Source organism: Gigantopelta aegis, unplaced genomic scaffold (assembly GCF_016097555.1).
Source record: "Gigantopelta aegis isolate Gae_Host unplaced genomic scaffold, Gae_host_genome ctg2221_pilon_pilon:::debris, whole genome shotgun sequence".
Lineage (NCBI taxonomy): Eukaryota > Metazoa > Mollusca > Gastropoda > Neomphalida > Peltospiridae > Gigantopelta > Gigantopelta aegis.
In genome coordinates this window covers 110150-129362 of record NW_024532873.1, presented here as the reverse complement: position 1 = coordinate 129362, position 19213 = coordinate 110150, and the positions used below count along the sequence as shown (strand labels likewise).

Genomic DNA, 19213 nt, shown 5'->3' with positions numbered 1-19213 from the left:
CCTAGTAAATTAAGAAATAAGTAATATATTTTTACATTTTACTTCCAGGTCTTTCTGTCCAGTAGACTCAGTCTGTGTTGCTGTGTTCTTCACAGTGCACTTCACTATCTGTCTGTTCTCAGCTTTACTCGGTGTCAAGGTCAGTGTCTGAGACCAAGTGTTTCCAGATGAACCTTGCTTATCTCCCCTTGAACCGATCACCTCTGTTCCATCTGAAAACTGCCAGGTGAAATCCACGTTGGGCTTGATAGCAGAGTTAGTGCTGCATTTCAAAGTCAGAGATCGACCTTCAACAGCAGCCTGGCTATTTGAAAACTCAACAATCACACCATTCTGTGACGGGCCATCTAAAACACAATAATAATAATAATAATAATAATAATATTAAAAATTATAATAATAATAATAATTATTATTATTATTTATAACAGTAATTTTTAAAACCTTTTTCCATATAGTTTTTAAAATCAATATGATGTCCAGTAACAAGACATTAATTTAAATTTTGTTAATGTAAATAGGTCACATTCAAAATTGCCGAATACACAGTGAAAATAACAAAAGTTTGTATCTGTTGGAATTAATGAAAAACTTAAATCTGGAACTGAATGAGTAGTTAACTGACTACATTTTAAGTTGTATGATATCAGACACACACAAAATATATTGCTCAGCTTGAATACCATACAATAATCAAACAAAAAAATAGTGTTAAAAGCCAAAGATGTCTCATTATTTATTCTAATACAAGATGTAATCTGTGCTTAGCTCGGGGAGGTTTAGATAGGGGGAGGTTTAGATGGGGTGTGGTTTAGATGGGGTGTGGTTTAGATGGGGGGATGTTTAGATGGGGGGATGTTTAGATGGGGGGTGGTTTGGGGGAGGTTTAGATGGGGGGAGGTTTAGATGGGGGGAGGTTTAGATGGGGGGAGGTTTAGATGGGGGGAGGTTTAGATGGGGGTGAGGTTTAGATGGGGTGAGGTTTAGATGGGGGGAAGGTTTAGATGGGGTGAGGTTTAGATGGGGTGAGGTTTAGATGGGGGAAGGTTTAGATGGGGTGAGGTTTAGATGGGGGGAGGGGGGAGGTTTAGATGGGGGGAGGTTTAGATGGGGGAAGGTTTAGATGGGGTGAGGTTTAGATGGGGGGAGGGGGGAGGTTTAGATGGGGGAGGTTTAGATGGGGTGAGGTAACCCTACACCAGGCTTTCCCTCTAAAATACGACCACTGTGTAGATAGCCAGACTCCATTAGCCGAGGTCATGCATTACTTTGTATTATATTAATCCATTGTTAGCTCGGGGAGGTTTAGATGGGGTGTGGTAACCCTACACCAGGCTTTCCCTCTAAAATACGACCACTGTGTAGATAGCCAGACTCCATTAGCCGAGGTCATGCATTACTTTGTATTATATTAATCCATTGTTAGCTCGGTGAGGTTTAGATGTGGTGTGGTAACCCTACACCGGGCTTTCCCTCCAAAATACGACCACTGTGTAGATAGCCAGACTTCATTAGCCGAGGTCATGCATTACTTTGTATTATATTAATCCATTGTTAGCTCGGTGAGGTTTAGATGGGGTGAGGTTTAGATGGGGTGAGGTTTAGATGGGGGTGGTGACCCTACACCGGGCTTTCCCTCCAAAATACGACCACTGTGTAGATAGCCAGACTCCATTAGCCGAGGTCATGCATTACTTTGTATTATATTAATCCATTGTTAGCTCGGGGAGGTTTAGACGGGGGGAGGTTTAGATGGGGGGAGGTTTAGATGGGGTGTGGTAACCCTACACCGGGCTTTCCCTCTAAAATACGACCACTGTGTAGATAGCCAGACTTCATTAGCCGAGGTCATGCATTACTTTGTATTATATTAATCCATTGTTAGCTCGGTGAGGTTTAGATGAGGGGAGGTTTAGACATGGTGTGGTAACCCTACACCGGGCTTTCCCTCTAAAATACGACCACTGTGTAGATAGCCAGACTTCATTAGCCGAGGTCATGCATTACTTTGTATTATATTAATCCATTGTTAGCTCGGGGAGGTTTAGACAGGGTGTGGTAACCCTACACCGGGCTTTCCCTCCAAAATACGACCACTGTGTAGATAGCCAGACCCCATTAGCCGAGGTCATGCATTACTTTGTATTATATTAATCCATTGTTAGCTCGGGGAGGTTTAGATGGGGGAAGTTTTAGATGGGATGTGGTAACCCTACACCGGGCTTTCCCTCTAAAATACGACCACTGTGTAGATAGCCAGACTTCATTAGCCGAGGTCATGCATTACTTTGTATTATATTAATCCATTGTTAGCTCGGGGAGGTTTAGATGGGGTGTGGTAACCCTACACCGGGCTTTCCCTCTAAAATACGACCACTGTGTATATAACCAGACTTCATTAGCCGAGGTCATGCATTACTTTGTATTATATTAATCCATTGTTAGCTCGGGGAGGTTTAGATGGGGTGTGGTAACCCTACACCGGGCTTTCCCTCTAAAATACGACCACTGTGTAGATAGCCAGACTCCATTAGCCGAGGCTGTACACATGGCTGTCGTCTATATTACCACTTCTATATTATGTGACAAAAACGGCAGTGTCTATTACAGTTGCTTTTATGGAATTCATCTTTGTACCTGTGGGAAAGTACATATAAAAGATACCCTACTGCACACAGAAAAATATATCGGGTATCCTCTGATGATTACGAGTCAGAAATACCAAACACTTGACATCCAATAGCTTGATGATGTGCTCTAGTGGTGTTGTTAAATAAAACAAACCTTTTTTTTCATCTTTGTACACATTATGTAGCATGGTGTGTGTGACTAAATACGAGCAACACTACAAATACATTTAGCAAAGTAACTCCTGTACTGGCCTGGCAATAAAATGGACACGCATCGCTCAACTCAATAACTCAAATAAAACTGCTGGATGCTGTTGAGAGTAATTGCAAAATGGGGTAGCACCAGATAGTGGAACAGCAGGCTAGTCTTGCTGGGGGATGGGTGGGGGTTTACACCAAAATGACAAGCATGTAGAAAAATGAACAATCATATGATGAATAAATTATCAACGATAACAAAATATTTATAATAAACTTGTGTTGCAAATAGCATTTATGATCGCAGATGTAAAGTAAATATACAAAGTATTGATATCTTTAAACTAGCTGGCGCCATTCTACAGATGTCGTATGACTATACTATGCTACATACAATGTAGTTTTAATTGTGTAATCATTGTAAAATTACTTTATGGTCATTACACTGTATGTATTTGATTGTTTTCTTTTATTAGTTACTATTAGTTGTAAAGTTTTTACCAATAGGTTTTAATGTGCAAAAACTAAAAATACATGCTAATGATAAATGTGTAAAATGGAGAGTGGGGTCATGAATGGATAACTGGCTAAATCCATTTTAGCAGATACCTAAAACATAGTACACGAGCTAATGATTTAATACATGCTAATGATTTAATACATGCTAATGATTTAATACTAATGATTTAATACATGCTAATGATTTAATACAGTAAGTTAAAAGCCAAATAATAAGAAGACAACAAAGAAAGACCGTTACAGTAGTGTCTGATATATTTTATGTATTTGTAGAATAAAATAAAATTATCAAGATATATTAACCAAAAAAGCATTTAATGGTTAAAGAATTTAACCCACCCTAATAATGAATAATGAAATTAAATATCCCAGAATGCACCCACAGACATCTTGAATTAACAAAAAAGAGAGAAGAAAGTCTATACATCATTTATGTGGCATGTAATCGGAGGGGACTGTTTTCACCAAAGTGAGTTACAGACTCTATTCCTACCCTCACCCCGAAAAAAAACAACCCTCCACCCAGTAATTATTTACCTATTCCTACCCTCACCCCTCCACCCAGTAATTATTTACCGTTATGCTACCCACAACTGATACTGCCACAACCCCACCTCCGCCCCTTTTTCTGACCCAAGTAGAAGCGTAGGTCTCTTCTTATCATCGGAACGAGTACTACAATTGCAATGCCTTCAACCCCCCCCCCCCCCCCCCGTATGGTCATTTTTTTTAAATAACCCTATAAATGTAGAACTCCACCAAACTCATAAATATTAACAATGTTATACTGTTTGCTTGGTGAACCGTTCTAAAATACGCCAAAATTCCTTCAAGAAGGGGCGAGATTTAGCTCAGTCAATTGAGCGCTCGCTTGAGGTGTTTGCGTCGCAGGATCGAACCACCTCAGTGGATCCGTTCAACTGATTGGGGTTTTTCTCATTCCAACCAGGGCACCATAACTGGTCAAAGGCCGTGGTATGTGGGAAAGTGCATATGAAAGATCCCTTGCTGCATTAAGAAAATATCGTGGGTTTCCTCTATTGACTACGAGTCAGAATTACCAAATGTTTGACATCCAATAGCCGATGATTAATAATCAATGTGCTCGGAATATTCAAAATTCAATAGCATCAAAATTGCCCCCTCTCCCACCCACCACAACCATTTTCCTTTCTTGGGCCGAGGCACCTGCACCCATAACAGGCGTGCACTACATCTTGTTCTGAATGTGCAGGTAAAACCCTACGACTCTATTGCAAATTGTCTGTGATTAATTTATGGGAAATTTAACTGAAAATACTAACGTTTTCCTGAAAGTACAACTTGCAGCAATTCACTGGACTCAGTGTGACAGGTATCGACAATAATTTGTGAAATATCAAATTTAGTATTCGATAGAACCACAAGCAGTGTCCAGCATATTATTTTGTTTAGAATACATTATACCAGCTGAACGGTATTGTAGTGGATTACACGAACCCATGGTCGGGCCACAAGGCTTCGGGTCCCTTCCGGTACTTCAATGTACTCCACTGAGACCGGTACTTCAATCTTTCACCCTACTACAGTGCCTCAGCAAAAAAAAGAAGAAGAAAAAAGAAGTAAATAAATAAAAATAAAATAAAAAAATTGACGAGCTCGTAGCACCTGTGGGGCTCCTAGGCTTCAGCGTAGTTAGCCTTGTCGATGATACAGCCTGCACGAAACTTGGAAACAGAATCCCCACACTGACCATCAGTGTGATGACTGTTTCTCCCCTTTGATGATTCATGCATATATATATATATATATATATATATATATATATATACAGTCAAACCCGCTTATTTGCATACCCTCGGTGCTGCTCGATTTTGTGCAATTAACCGGGGTAGTCGATTAACCGATAGAGTACCGACTTTCACTTTGTAACAGCCATCCAACTACAAAGTGGCATGGGAGACAGTTTAGCATAATGCGGTACTTCATACCGGAACTATTACAGTTAACACATGTCACATGCAGTTGGATATATATAAATGTAAAAAAATATATCGATCGATATATATATAATTAGCATGACGTTTTTGTTTTAATCTGCCAGACCAGAAATCATTTAAAAAAAAAACAAACCCAACAACGTCCGTCACTGGGCGTCGTTTTCTAAAAAACACAAACTTTGTGCATTAAAAAAAAAAACACTGACCATCCACTAGTGTAAACAAAGTGTATTAGCCATGTAGTTAATGAGATAAACTTGAAACAACAGAACCATCAAAAAAGTTCACGTTTCATCGGTGCACGTGTTTACAAAATGACGTCAGTTTCCGGAATTACCGGGCTGTTGATTGACCGAATGCGCCTTACCATAGAATTACGTGAACTTGTATGAATTTGCTGGTATGGTGTTCATTCCCTCCCAAAAGATATGGCAAGCTTTGGTATTATTTGTGATCCCCAAATAATGACTTTGCTATTGTTAAGCAATTAAAGTTAAGCTCGGCTAGTGAGTCGTTATCAGTTCCAGCAGTCTGCATTGCATGCATGACCTGTCTAACACAATTGACTGACCTTCATGGTGCGGTCCGACTGACTGGTGTCTAACAATATAGCAGAAACTTAGGGACGATCCATAAATAACGGTCTTTGTTATGTGTTTTTTTTTACGACCTCCCCCACCAGTCTGGTTTTTTTCCGCTACATTTTCTGGGAAGCAAGTGATAAATCGTTTCTTTTGCGTTTAACAGATATAGCATACACTGCATCTAATGAATAAGTGAACAACAACCCTTTCTCGGTCACATTTATTAAAAACATAACCGCCTAGGACGATTGATCTGTAATCTTTTAATTACTAACAAGGCTTCTCAACATAACGTAATTGACACAGAACAATGATTGCCCTGAACACGCCAATCGAATAGGGCCTCAATAGTTGAGTGCGCATGCGTACAAGCGCACAGGCGGTACTTCTAAAAATAATAGTCGGAGAGTTACCTGTTATTGAGATGGCCTCTGATTAACAGCAATATATTGCAAACAAAAGATTAGGTATTAGGTTTATTCAACTTATTTATGTCATTCTTAAATCTTGTAGTCGGGTATTGTGATTCACCAGTAGTAACGTGCACACCATCTCATTTGCATGTCACACGTCGACTCTGTAAACAGCGATTGCAGTCGGCTTGCCACACAGTGAGCTCAAACAAAACAGATTAATCGGTGATTTATTTGAGTTTTTTTGGCAAAGTTTGATAGACTTTCTCAGTCATTTGTGACATTAATTTAGCAAAAAAAACAAACAACAACGTTATTTATATGTGCAAATAACCGATATATAGCCTGTAGTCTGTGCAATTAACCGGATGTTTTGTAGTGTTATACGGGCAAATGGTTCCGTGTTGGGTGAAAATAGTCGATTAACCGAATTATGCTATAAACCGATGTGCAAATAAGTGGAGATGACTGTATATATATATACATGTATGTGTGTGTGTGTGTATATAGGTGTGCGCCCCACCCCCCTCCCCCTCTCCCTTTTGGCAGCTTCCTATGGCCACTGCTGGGTTAGCCTAATATATTTTTTAATTATGCTGTTCTAAGTCAAATTTTAATATATTTTTCAATTTTTTTTATTTGAAATCATTTAATATTTGGTTTTAATAATTTCTCTTAACTAATGGTTACACAGTGATTAATTTTTGAACAACTGGCCCGATTTGCATGCTTGGCAACGGTTGATTCAACCGATTGTCACATATAATGAAGGTGGCATTCTGCAAGTGTGACGTCATCTGATCTCTCTCTCTCTCACACACACACACACGATTAGACCATACTGCTCGGGGAGATCAAACATCGAAACAAACGGAGCCCATGATTTTGTTTATTCAAATTATTGCATTGACTTTTTAAAATCACCCCTAAAAATGTAGTTAGTATTATTTAGCACAATCAATTTATTAATTTATATCCAAAAGATAATAATGATTTCGAAGACTAATCATCGAACAGTGCACTGGCTAGTACTTAATCCATTATGGTGACCCAGACAATGTTAGAACTGTCCCTGATACAAGATGCACGAGCTGCTTGAGAAATAGACATTGTTTTAGTTTTGACTTGGGCTTGTAGGTCAAAGAAAAAGCCGACATGAAATTGAGAACGTTTTATCATCTAAGCCAAATCGCAGTTATTTTCGTGTTACTACGTAATATTTGTAAAGTGTGTTTGTTTTATTTAACGACGCCACTAGAGCACATTGATTTTTTTATCTTATCATCGGCTGTTGGACGTCAAACATATGGTCATTCTGACAATATTTTGTTTTTTAGAGGAAACCCGCTGGCGCCACATAGGCTACTCTTTTTACGATAGGCAGCAAGGGATCTTTTATTTGTGCTTCCCACAGACAGAATAGCACAAACCATGGCCTTTGTTGAACCAGTTATGGATCACTGGTTGGTGCAAGTGGTTTATACCTACCCATTGAGCCTCGCGGAGCACTCACTCGGGGTTTGGAGTCAGTATCTGGATTAAAAATCCCATGCCTCGACTGGGATCCGAACCCAGTACCTACCAGCCTGTAGACCGATGGCCTAACCACGACGCCATCGAAGCCGGTACATAATATTTATTTATATTACTCGTTTTTACTGTGGTGTTCTTTAAAAATTTACCATTTATGAACATTTATCTGTACTTTAATATTGTTAGAAGTTAAAGTGCATTGTTTAATGACACCACTAGAATACATTGATCATAGGCTATTGGATGTCAAACACCACGTTGTCATCAGAAGAAACCCCGCTACATTTTTTTTCTGATGCACCAAGGGATCTTTTTTATGCTCTTTCCCACAGACAGGAAAATACATATGACAGCCTTTGACCAGATGTGGTGCACTAGTTGGAACGAGAAAAAAAAATCCAATCAGGTGAATGGATACACCGAGGTGGTTCGATCATGCGACCCAAGCACCGCAAGCGAGCACTCAACCGATGCCTCAAGATATTGAGTTGAAATATTGTGTACTTTTATTCTTAATTCATTTAGTATTTTTGTACTTAAATTTTGAATCAGTTGCTATTTTAACAATATTTGTCCTAATGCCTACAATTTTTACTAAATGTGGCAATCGGTGTGTGTGTGTGTGTGTGTGTGTGTGTGAAACAAAGTGAATATTTCCTTTTCTGAACAGATCGGGCCCTTTTAAGGGCCACTATGGGCAACCTAGGGAGACATCTTAACTCCAACAAGGTCCCAGTAACGAGCTACTCTCGGCATACTAAGTTCAAAAATATCTATAGCTCCCCATTTCCATTTAGGCGGACCGTTCAAAAACGCGTCAAATTTCCTACATTCAATTATGCTTACCGGTAATCCTACGGGATATCCCAAATGCCATAGCACCAAAACCACATCCACCTGCTACCGATTGGACGTGCTACTCTCTTACACCTGCCAGTGCAGACAGTCCCCTCTCCCACCCACCCCAACCCTTTCCTGTCCTGGACGGAGGAGCCAGTTGTGCCCATGACAGGCATGCACTGAAACAGCTTGCTCTGAATGTGCACGTTAAAGGGACATTCCCGACTTTGCTGCAATTTTTAAGATGTTATTGACTAACAGATACTTTTTAACGATTGTAATTACATATCAAACATATTTTTCTGCAAAAATTATTAGTGGCTGTATATTAAACGTGTTTCTGATCGTTCTAATATTTGTACTAGGTTAAATTTCATTTTATTTCCTCAAATAATTTTTTAGACAAAATCCAGTTTGGGTTTCTCACAAATATTAAGATGACCAGAAACACATTTAATATACAGACACTGATATTCTAAACGAGAAAATATATTTAATATGCAAGTTTAATCGGAGAAATATTTTATTAGTCGGAAACTTCTTATAATGCAGCAAACTCAGGAATGTCCCTTTTATATTCTAAAAGGTACCGACATAATAGTCCTCATTCTCCCACTTTTCCAGTTACTCTGTTCAGAAGGCCGGAAATGTGACATTTTAACACCTAAAATTCAAACTTTTCTCAGAGAAGCAGGTTCAGACCATGAAATATATATTTTTTCATCTCCCAGGCCATTGAACCGACACCATGCCCCCACCCTCTCCACGCCTTTCAAATACACCCCGCGGTCATTGTTATAGCCTATATCCCTCCCCCACCCCACCCCACCCCAAAAAAATCAAATTAAAATATTTTCACTTCAATTTTATTATTTATAAATATCCCCCCCCCCCCCCATGATAGTACATACTTAGTAGCTGGAACGAGACATAATCCCACTGGCGGGGATCGACCACGATTCTAGACTTAAATGAATGCGTCCGAGCAAGGCTCAAGACAACTTCATCCCTCCTGCACCGGCAGTAAGAGGACTACCACTATTCCAAGATTGGATTGACAAAATGAAGCTTGGTCGTGACCGCACAGTCCTTTCAATATCAAAGCAACAGATAAAACAACAACAACAAACATACCAAAAAACCCAAAAACAAACAAAAAAACAACAACCCCGTATTCAAAATCCAGTTGTCAAACTTGTTTTTATGTCATTGTCTGCATCTGCACATGCACATGTATGCAGGTGTTCATGTGTATTGCATCACAACCAGGTGTACTACATGTGTTCTTACCATCTCTTCATACAGACCACCAAAGCAAGTACAAAGCTACACAGCTACACAGCAAAGAGCCATAAAACCGTATTGAGTAATGTGTATTCAGTTCAAAGAGCGTGCATGTTCATGTAAAGTACGTAATTCGACAGTATTGTTCTGCTTGATAACGCTTGGTGCCTGTGTTAAAGGGACATTCCTGAGTTTGCTGCATTGTAAGATGTTTCCCACTAATAAAATATTTCTACGATTAAACTTACATATTAAATATATTTTCTTGTTCAAAATATCAGTGTCTGTATATTCAATGTGTTTCTATTTGTAAGAAGCCCAAACTGGAATTTGTCTTAAAGGGACAAAAATATTTTAGGAAATAAAATGAAATTTACACATATTAGAATGATCAGAAACACGTTTAATATATAGCCACTAATATTTTATGCATAAAAATATATTTGATATGTAATTACAATCGTTAAAAAATATCTGTTAGTCAATAACATCTTAAAAATTGCAGCGACTCGTGATCGTTGGTCAAATCGGCGGTAAACGTATACAGGTAATATTGGTACAATTAGTGGAGGAAAAGGTAAATGAGTGATAGAATACATCTGCAACAACAACAGCTCCAGATAAAACCTATACCCATGTTCCTTTTTGAAATCACGCCAACACACATTTATTTAACAAAGTTCGTAAACGACATGTAACCCGCGATCGTTGTGATCATTGGTCAAATCGGCGGTACACGTTTACAGGTAATATTGGTACAATTAGTGGAGGATACGATAAATGGGTGTTAGAGAGAATACATCTGCAACAACAATAGCTCCAGATAAAACCTGTACCCATGTTCTTTTTGGAAATCAGGCCAACACACATTTATTTAACAAAACTCGTAAACGACATGTAACCCGCGATCGTTGGGATCGTTGGTCACATCGGCAGTGAACGTATACAGGTAATATTGGTATAGTTAATGGAGGAACAGATAAATGGGTGCTATAGAGAGAATAAACCTGAAACAACAACAGCTCAAGAAAAATCCTGTAGCCATGTTCTTTTGGAAATCACGCCAACACACATTTATTTAACAAAACTCGTAAACGACATGCAACCTGCGATCGTTGGGATCGTTGGTCACATCGGCGGTGAACGTATACAGGTAATATTGGTATAGTTAATGGAGGAAAATATAAATGGGTGCTAGAGAGAATAAACCTGAAACAACAACAGCTCAAGAAAAAACCTGTACCCATGTTCTTTTTGGAAATCACGCCAACACACATTTATTTAACAAAACTCGTAAACGACATGTAACCCACGATTGTTGGGATCGTTGGTCACATCGGCGGTGAATATACAATGAGTTTTGTAGTCACATTTTATTATTATTGTTCAAAACTTTAACGAAGACACACACAAAAATAAAGTAAATACTACAATATACTATTTGCTCCAAAATTTGTGGCAGCACCTGAAAAGGTATAATAAAACATACCAATAGACTTAACGGGGATCAAATACCATATATGTAATGTATTTTATTGGCTAAACAAGAAAATTAATAAAATTTGAAAACTAACGCCCCAGCGAACAGATTCGACATCCCAGGCCTGTGGGAATTTAGGTGGACCAGGGAGGGGTGGGGGGGGGGGTGGGGGGCGCAGCCCGCCCCACTTGCACTCGAGGACCAAAATAGAGAAAAAATATGGCCCGTGTCCCATCTCCACACTATGGGGGCTGTGATCCCCGCTAAGTTGTGCACCCTCTCCCAGATATTATTCCTACGGACCTGGGAACCTGATTCCCTCCGACAAATAAAACAATATCCATAGCTGCCCATGACAATCGTCACGTAGGCAAAAGCAAACTTATTATTATTTTTAAATATGTATTAACACGCAGTATTCCCCCCCCCCCCCTTTTAAAAACACTTATTTTTATCATTTTCTCTTTTATTATTATTATTATTATTATTTATTTAACTTTTTTAAATGTAGTAAACGTAAAAACTGATTCGACATCCCTCACAAATGAAATGAACTGTCCACTGCTGTGCTAATTATCACGTACGCAAAAGCAAGCTTATTCTTTCGTTTCCCCCTTTTTCTCTGATTTCACTTCTTTCCTTAGTAAACCGAAGAAATCTTCCTTCTCCATACACTCCTGTTCATTGTTTGTTTATTGTAATCGTTTCCCACTGAACGATTTACAAGGGCTATTGGTTAATAAAAATCTATTATTTAATTATTATTTTCAATGTAGTGCGAATGCCTTGTAAACACTTCAATCGCGATTTAAGAAAAACCACGTGAAATAAATACATATATATATTTTTTTTTTTTTTTTTTTTTTTTTACTTCATAACATCATGTAGTGGCAATTGACAACCCACACAAAAAGCTTAGAGGCTCAAATCAAGTAGCTCGTGCACGTTTTCAGTGTCTGCAGCTACCGCCGATCAACCGACTAAACAGGAAATTTTAAAATTTTGCCGACTAGTCTAGACGCCGTCTAGCTTGGACGGAGTCGCCGTCTATATATAGACGCAATTATGGTTGGTTCGCGTACTGTACATGTACATGTATGCAGGGTTGGAAACGAATCACAATGCGTTTTTACATGGATTACAACTAATTTTGAGGGTAGAATCAGTGTTTCTGCCAGAAAGAAATTTTTGGGTATGGTGCTATGTTATTGAATGCAACCACAGTCAACAGGGGGTATGGGGGGCCTTCTCCACAAATAAAATGGGTTCCATTTAGGGTTAGGCTTAAGAAAATCATACAATAATGATAAGAGTCATTAATTTTGTCAAAATGTTAACTTAAAAAAATAAAAATTTGGGTATGGCGCCATACCCATTTTACCCTCTGGCAGATTCGAAACCCTGAGAATGATAGAAATACATGGTAAATAGGTCTCAGCTTAGCACATTTTGCCCGAATATCTGTGTAGCGTTCCTGGTTTTTCTGGCGATCTATTCTTCATATTTCCTTGGTTATTATTTGTATTTAGTTCTTATTCCGATTCTTCTTCTTACTAATTATATTAAATACTAATACTAACCTTACTAATGTAGTAAATGGAATAAGTATGGTATTTATTTATACACGTGTTTCTGAGATCTTACAGGCTTCGTCGGAATGCTCCTGTTGTTTGACTAATCATATTTTAGAATTATGATTGGCTGACCAATGAAAAAGTGTTCAGGAAATCTTGTGGAGTACGATTTTCCTTCAAGCCTACACTTGACATCTGTATATTTTTTTTACTTGTCCTTGCTTCCAAATGATTAGAACTTAACTAAATATTAATATAGGGGTAAAGGTTTAAATATAGGTAATTAAACCTTTATATTTGGTTAACTGTTGATAGGGTTGGGGGAGGTTCTTTCACCAAATAGTGTCATCTGCTTATTTTGCATGGGTTGGCAAGTGTCTGCTTAGGTTATCAAGGTATTGGACCGACCGAATTAGCAAACTCGAGCTAATGAAAAGGGTGCCGTTAGTCTATAATAGGCCTCTGTTAGAAGTGAAGAACTAGCTGATAAGCCTAGTTCAGCCTAATTAAACCTTATCAGGCTGCATTGTTTTAAAAACATTTCAAGAATTTGACCTATCATACATTTTTAATGATATCTCTCTTAATTTTTGGCATATTGAAATGAAAATACACACACATATTCTATAATGGGCTGACTACTTTACTACAATATTTTAAAATAAATTATTTTATTTATGTTACCATGGCAACAAGTACAAAGTTCAAAAGATTTGTTCTTTGATACTACTTAATAAAAAAATAATTTTAAATTAATAAAGTTCTTGTAATATAAGACTATATCTTTATTTATTAACTATATTTATGATTTTAATGGATTCCCCCCCCCCCGCCCCAGAAAACACCTTTACTTGAAATGATCAGTCCTATCAGTTTTCTTTCATCATAATTTTGATATGTAAAAAAATTAAAACAGTCAAACCATAGCGACGCTATGACAACAGTTCCATGTGACGTCATAATACTTGAGCTAGAACATGTATACACATCTGCAGCACTCTATGGGTTAATATTGGTGTATGCTTTTGGTTGAGGGACGTCTTAACTGAAAGGGACTGGGAATTTATGCAGACACAGGTAAATGTTGGAATGTAATTATTAAATGGTCTATTAATTATTGTAAATGTTGCATGACTACAACCGAAAGAGGTACAGTACACGAACCAACCATAATGGCGTCTAGACGGCGACTCCGACCAAGCTAGATGGCGTCTAGACTGTTGGGGAAAAAATTGAAAAATTCCTGTTAGACGGTTGATCGGGGTCACTGCGAACGTGCACGACCTACTTGATTTGAGCCTCTGACCTTTTTCTTGTTGTCAATTGCAGCGGAGGTTGTCAGTTACACTATGTAGCAGAGTACACTACGTGATGAATTAAAAAAAAAAAATTATAATATATTTATTTCACGTTGTTTTTAATTTTTTTTTTTTTTTTTTTTAAATCGCGATATACCTGTTAACAAGACATTCGCACTACACTGAAAATAATAACTAAATAATACATTTATATTGACCATTAACCCTTGTAAATCTTTCAAAGGGAAATGATTACAATAAGCAAACAATAAAAAGGAGTGTATGGAGAAGGGAGAGTTCGGTTTACTAACAAAAGACATGAAACTTAAATCTGGAACTGAATGAGTAGTTAACTGACCATTGTTAGCTCGGTGAGGTTTAGACAGGGTGTGGTAACCCTACACCGGGCTTTCTCTCCAAAATACGACCACTGTGTAGATAGCCAGACTTCATTAGCCGGAGGTCATGCATTACTTTGTATTATATTAATCCATTGTTAGCTCAGTGAGATTTAGATGGGGTGAGGTTTAGATGGGGTGAGGTTTAGACAGGGTGTGGTAACCCTACACCGGGCTTTCTCTCCAAAATACGACCACTGTGTAGATAGCCAGACTTCATTAGCCGAGATCATGCATTACTTTGTATTATATTAATCCATTGTTAGCTCGGGGAGGTTTAGACGGGGTGTGGTAACCCTACACCGGGCTTTCCCTCTAAAATATGACCACTGTGTAGATATCCAGACTCCATTAGCTGAGGTCATGCATTACTTTGCATTATATTAATCCATTGTTAGCTCGGGGAGGTTTAGACAGGGTGTGGTAACCCTACACCGGGCTTTCCCTCTAAAATACGACCACTGTGTAGATAGCCAGACTCCATTAGCCGAGGTCATGCATTACTTTGCATTATATTAATCCATTGTTAGCTCGGGGAGGTTTAGACGGGGTGTGGTAACCCTACACCAGGCTTTCCCTCCAAAATACGACCACTGTGTAGATAGCCAGACTTCATTAGCCGAGGTCATGCATTACTTTGCATTATATTAATCCATTCTTTGCTTGGGGAGGTTTAGATGGTGTGTGGTAACCCTACACCGGGCTTTCTCTCCAAAATACGACCACTGTGTAGATAGCCAGACTCCATTAGCCGAGGTCATGCATTACTTTGTATTATATTAATTCATTGTTAGCTCGGGGAGGTTTAGACAGGGTGTGGTAACCCTACATCAGGCTTTCCCTCCAAAATACGACCACTGTGTAGATAGCCAGACTTCATTAGCCGAGGTCATGCATTACTTTGTATTATATTAATCCATTGTTAGCTCGGTGAGGTTTAGACAGCGTGTGGTAACCCTACACCGGGCTTTCCCTCCAAAATACGACCACTGTGTAGATAGCCAGACTCCATTAGCCGAGGTCATGCATTACTTTGCATTATATTAATCCATTGTTAGCTCGGGGAGGTTTAGACGGGGTGTGGTAACCCTACACCAGGCTTTCCCTCCAAAATACGACCACTGTGTAGATAGCCAGACTCCATTAGCCGAGGTCATGCATTACTTTGCATTATATTAATCCATTGTTAGCTCGGGGAGGTTTAGACGGGGTGTGGTAACCCTACACCAGGCTTTCCCTCCAAAATACGACCACTGTGTAGATAGCCAGACTTCATTAGCCAAGGTCATGCATTACTTTGCATTATATTAATCCATTCTTTGCTTGGGGAGGTTTAGATGGTGTGTGGTAACCCTACACCGGGCTTTCTCTCCAAAATACGACCACTGTGTAGATAGCCAGACTCCATTAGCCGAGGTCATGCATTACTTTGTATTATATTAATCCATTGTTAGCTCGGGGAGGTTTAGACAGGGTGTGGTAACCCTACATCAGGCTTTCCCTCCAAATACGACCACTGTGTAGATAGCCAGACTTCATTAGCCGAGGTCATGCATTACTTTGTATTATATTAATCCATTGTTAGCTCGGTGAGGTTTAGACAGCGTGTGGTAACCCTACACCGGGCTTTCCCTCCAAAATACGACCACTGTGTAGATAGCCAGACTCCATTAGCCGAGGTCATGCATTACTTTGCATTATATTAATCCATTGTTAGCTCGGGGAGGTTTAGACGGGGTGTGGTAACCCTACACCAGGCTTTCCCTCCAAAATACGACCACTGTGTAGATAGCCAGACTCCATTAGCCGAGGTCATGCATTACTTTGCATTATATTAATCCATTGTTAGCTCGGGGAGGTTTAGACGGGGTGTGGTAACCCTACACCAGGCTTTCCCTCCAAAATACGACCACTGTGTAGATAGCCAGACTTCATTAGCCGAGGTCATGCATTACTTTGCATTATATTAATCCATTCTTTGCTTGGGGAGGTTTAGATGGTGTGTGGTAACCCTACACCGGGCTTTCTCTCCAAAATACGACCACTGTGTAGATAGCCAGACTCCATTAGCCGAGGTCATGCATTACTTTGTATTATATTAATCCATTGTTAGCTCGGGGAGGTTTAGACAGGGTGTGGTAACCCTACATCAGGCTTTCCCTCCAAAATACGACCACTGTGTAGATAGCCAGACTTCATTAGCCGAGGTCATGCATTACTTTGTATTATATTAATCCATTGTTAGCTCGGGGAGGTTTAGATGGGGTGAGGTTTAGATGGGGGGAGGTTTAGACAGGGTGTGGTAACCCTACACCGGGCTTTCCCTCCAAAATACAACCACTGTGTAGATAGCCAGACTTCATTAGCCGAGGTCATGCATTACTTTGTATTATATTAATCCATTGTTAGCTCGGTGAGGTTTAGATGGGGTGTGGTAACCCTACACCAGGCTTTCTCTCCAAAATACGACCACTGTGTAGATAGCCAGACTTAATTAGCCGAGGTCATGCATTACTTTGCATTATATTAATCCATTGTTAGCTCGGGGAGGTTTAGATGGGGTGTGGTAACCCTACACCGGGCTTTCCCTCTAAAATACGACCACTGTGTAGATAGCCAGACTTCATTAGCCGAGGTCATGCATTACTTTGTATTATATTAATCCATTGTTAGCTCAGGGAGGTTTAGATGGGGGGAGGTTTAGATGGGGTGAGGTTTAGATGGGGTGTGATAACCTTACACTGGGCTTTCCCTCTAAAATACGACCACTGTGTAGATAGCCAGACTTCATTAGCCGAGGCTGTACACACAGCTGTCGTCTATATTGCCACTTCTATATTATGTGACAAAAACGGCAGTGTCTATTAGTTGTTTTTATGGAATTCATCTTTGTACCTGTGGGAAAGTACATATAAAAGATACCCTACTGCACACAGAAAAATGTATCGGGTATCCTCTGATGATTACGAGTCAGAAATACCAAACGCCTGACATCCAATAGCTTGATGATGTGCTCTAGTGGTGTTGTTAAATAAAACAAACCTTTTTTTTCATCTTTGTACACATTATGTAGCATGGTGTGTGTGACTAAATACGAGCAACACTACAAATACATTTAGCAAAGTAACTCCTGTACTGGCCTGGCAATAAAATGGACATGCATCGCTCAACTCAATAACTCAAATAAAACTGCTGGATGCTGTTGAGAGTAATTGCAAACTGGGGTAGCACCAGATAGTGGAACAGCAGGCTAGTCTTACTGGAGGTTGGGTGTGTGGGTGTGTATGTGTGTGTGTGTGGGGGGTGGGGGTGTTACACCAAAATGACAAGCATGTAGAAAAATGAACACTCATATGATGAATAAATTATCAACGATAACAAAATATTTATTATAAACTTGTGTTGCAAATAGCATTTATGATCGCAGATGTAAAGTAAATATACAAAGTATTGATATCTTTAAACTAGCTGGCGCCATTCTACAGATGTCGTATGACTATACTATGCTACGTAGTTTTAACTGTGTAATCATTGTAAAATTACTTTATGGTCATTACACTGTATGTATTTAATTATGTTTTCTTTTATTAGTTATTATTAGTTGTAAAGTTTTTACCAATAGGTTTTAATGTGCAAAAACTAAAAATACATGCTAATGATAAATGTGTAAAAAGGAGGGTGGGGTCATGAATGGATAATGATAATTGCCTAAATCCATTTTAGCAGATACCTAAAACATAGTTTTTTTAGTCCATGACAAAACATTAATTTAATTGATCAAGTCGGTGAAGATGATAATATTGAATTTTACATAATCCAAAGGGTTTTTTTCCGAATGTAAAATAAACTTAATATAAAAATATACATGAAGGCAGTATTCTGTAAATCACTTTGGTTTATTTGTCTACCATTAAACTGTGTGATGTAGTACCTTCCGCCATGTCACAAAAATTAAATTTGCAAAATTGTAAAACATTAAGTTAAAAGCAAAATGTAAGGTTAAAATTAAAATTGGAACATTGTGCAAGCCATTTTGCATTTGTTTTCTAAAAATACCTGCATTTGCACCATAAGTTCTTTTTATATTTCTTTTATATTTCATACCACATACAAAACACATTTAAATATTGACATTTAATAGTTTCATTAGAGGTGAAAATTTGATAAATATAGAATATTAAACAAGCTTGCCTGCCATATCATTTTTATGAAACAAGTGAACAGTTTTGGTAGCCTATCTGACGAGCGAAAGCGAGTCAGATACAGACACTGTTCACAACTTTCATAAACATTATATGACAGGTAAGTTAGTATAGTATTTTATTTATTACAAACCAACTGCAAAAAAGCTACAACGCAGAAATAAGCAGATGTCAAGACCTACTACATGTTATTTTTCTAAGAATTGGGTCAGCAAGTGATCTACGTCACACATAAACTAAAATTACGTCACAATGAGCAACAAGATGTCAGCAATACATGT

At 38.7% G+C, this 19213-nt stretch overlaps 1 protein-coding gene across 1 annotated transcript in view; it reads right to left on the bottom strand.

The window, feature by feature from the left end:
* LOC121391363 (B-cell receptor CD22-like) overlaps nucleotides 1–19213 on the bottom strand; it is a gene marked incomplete at both ends in the record, with an annotated part of 172186 nt that overhangs the window by 57935 nt on the left and 95038 nt on the right. The window contains one exon of the mRNA XM_041523022.1: nucleotides 36–347. Within this exon, the coding sequence (XP_041378956.1) occupies nucleotides 36–347 (312 nt within the window). The remainder of the gene's footprint in view (nucleotides 1–35; nucleotides 348–19213) is intronic.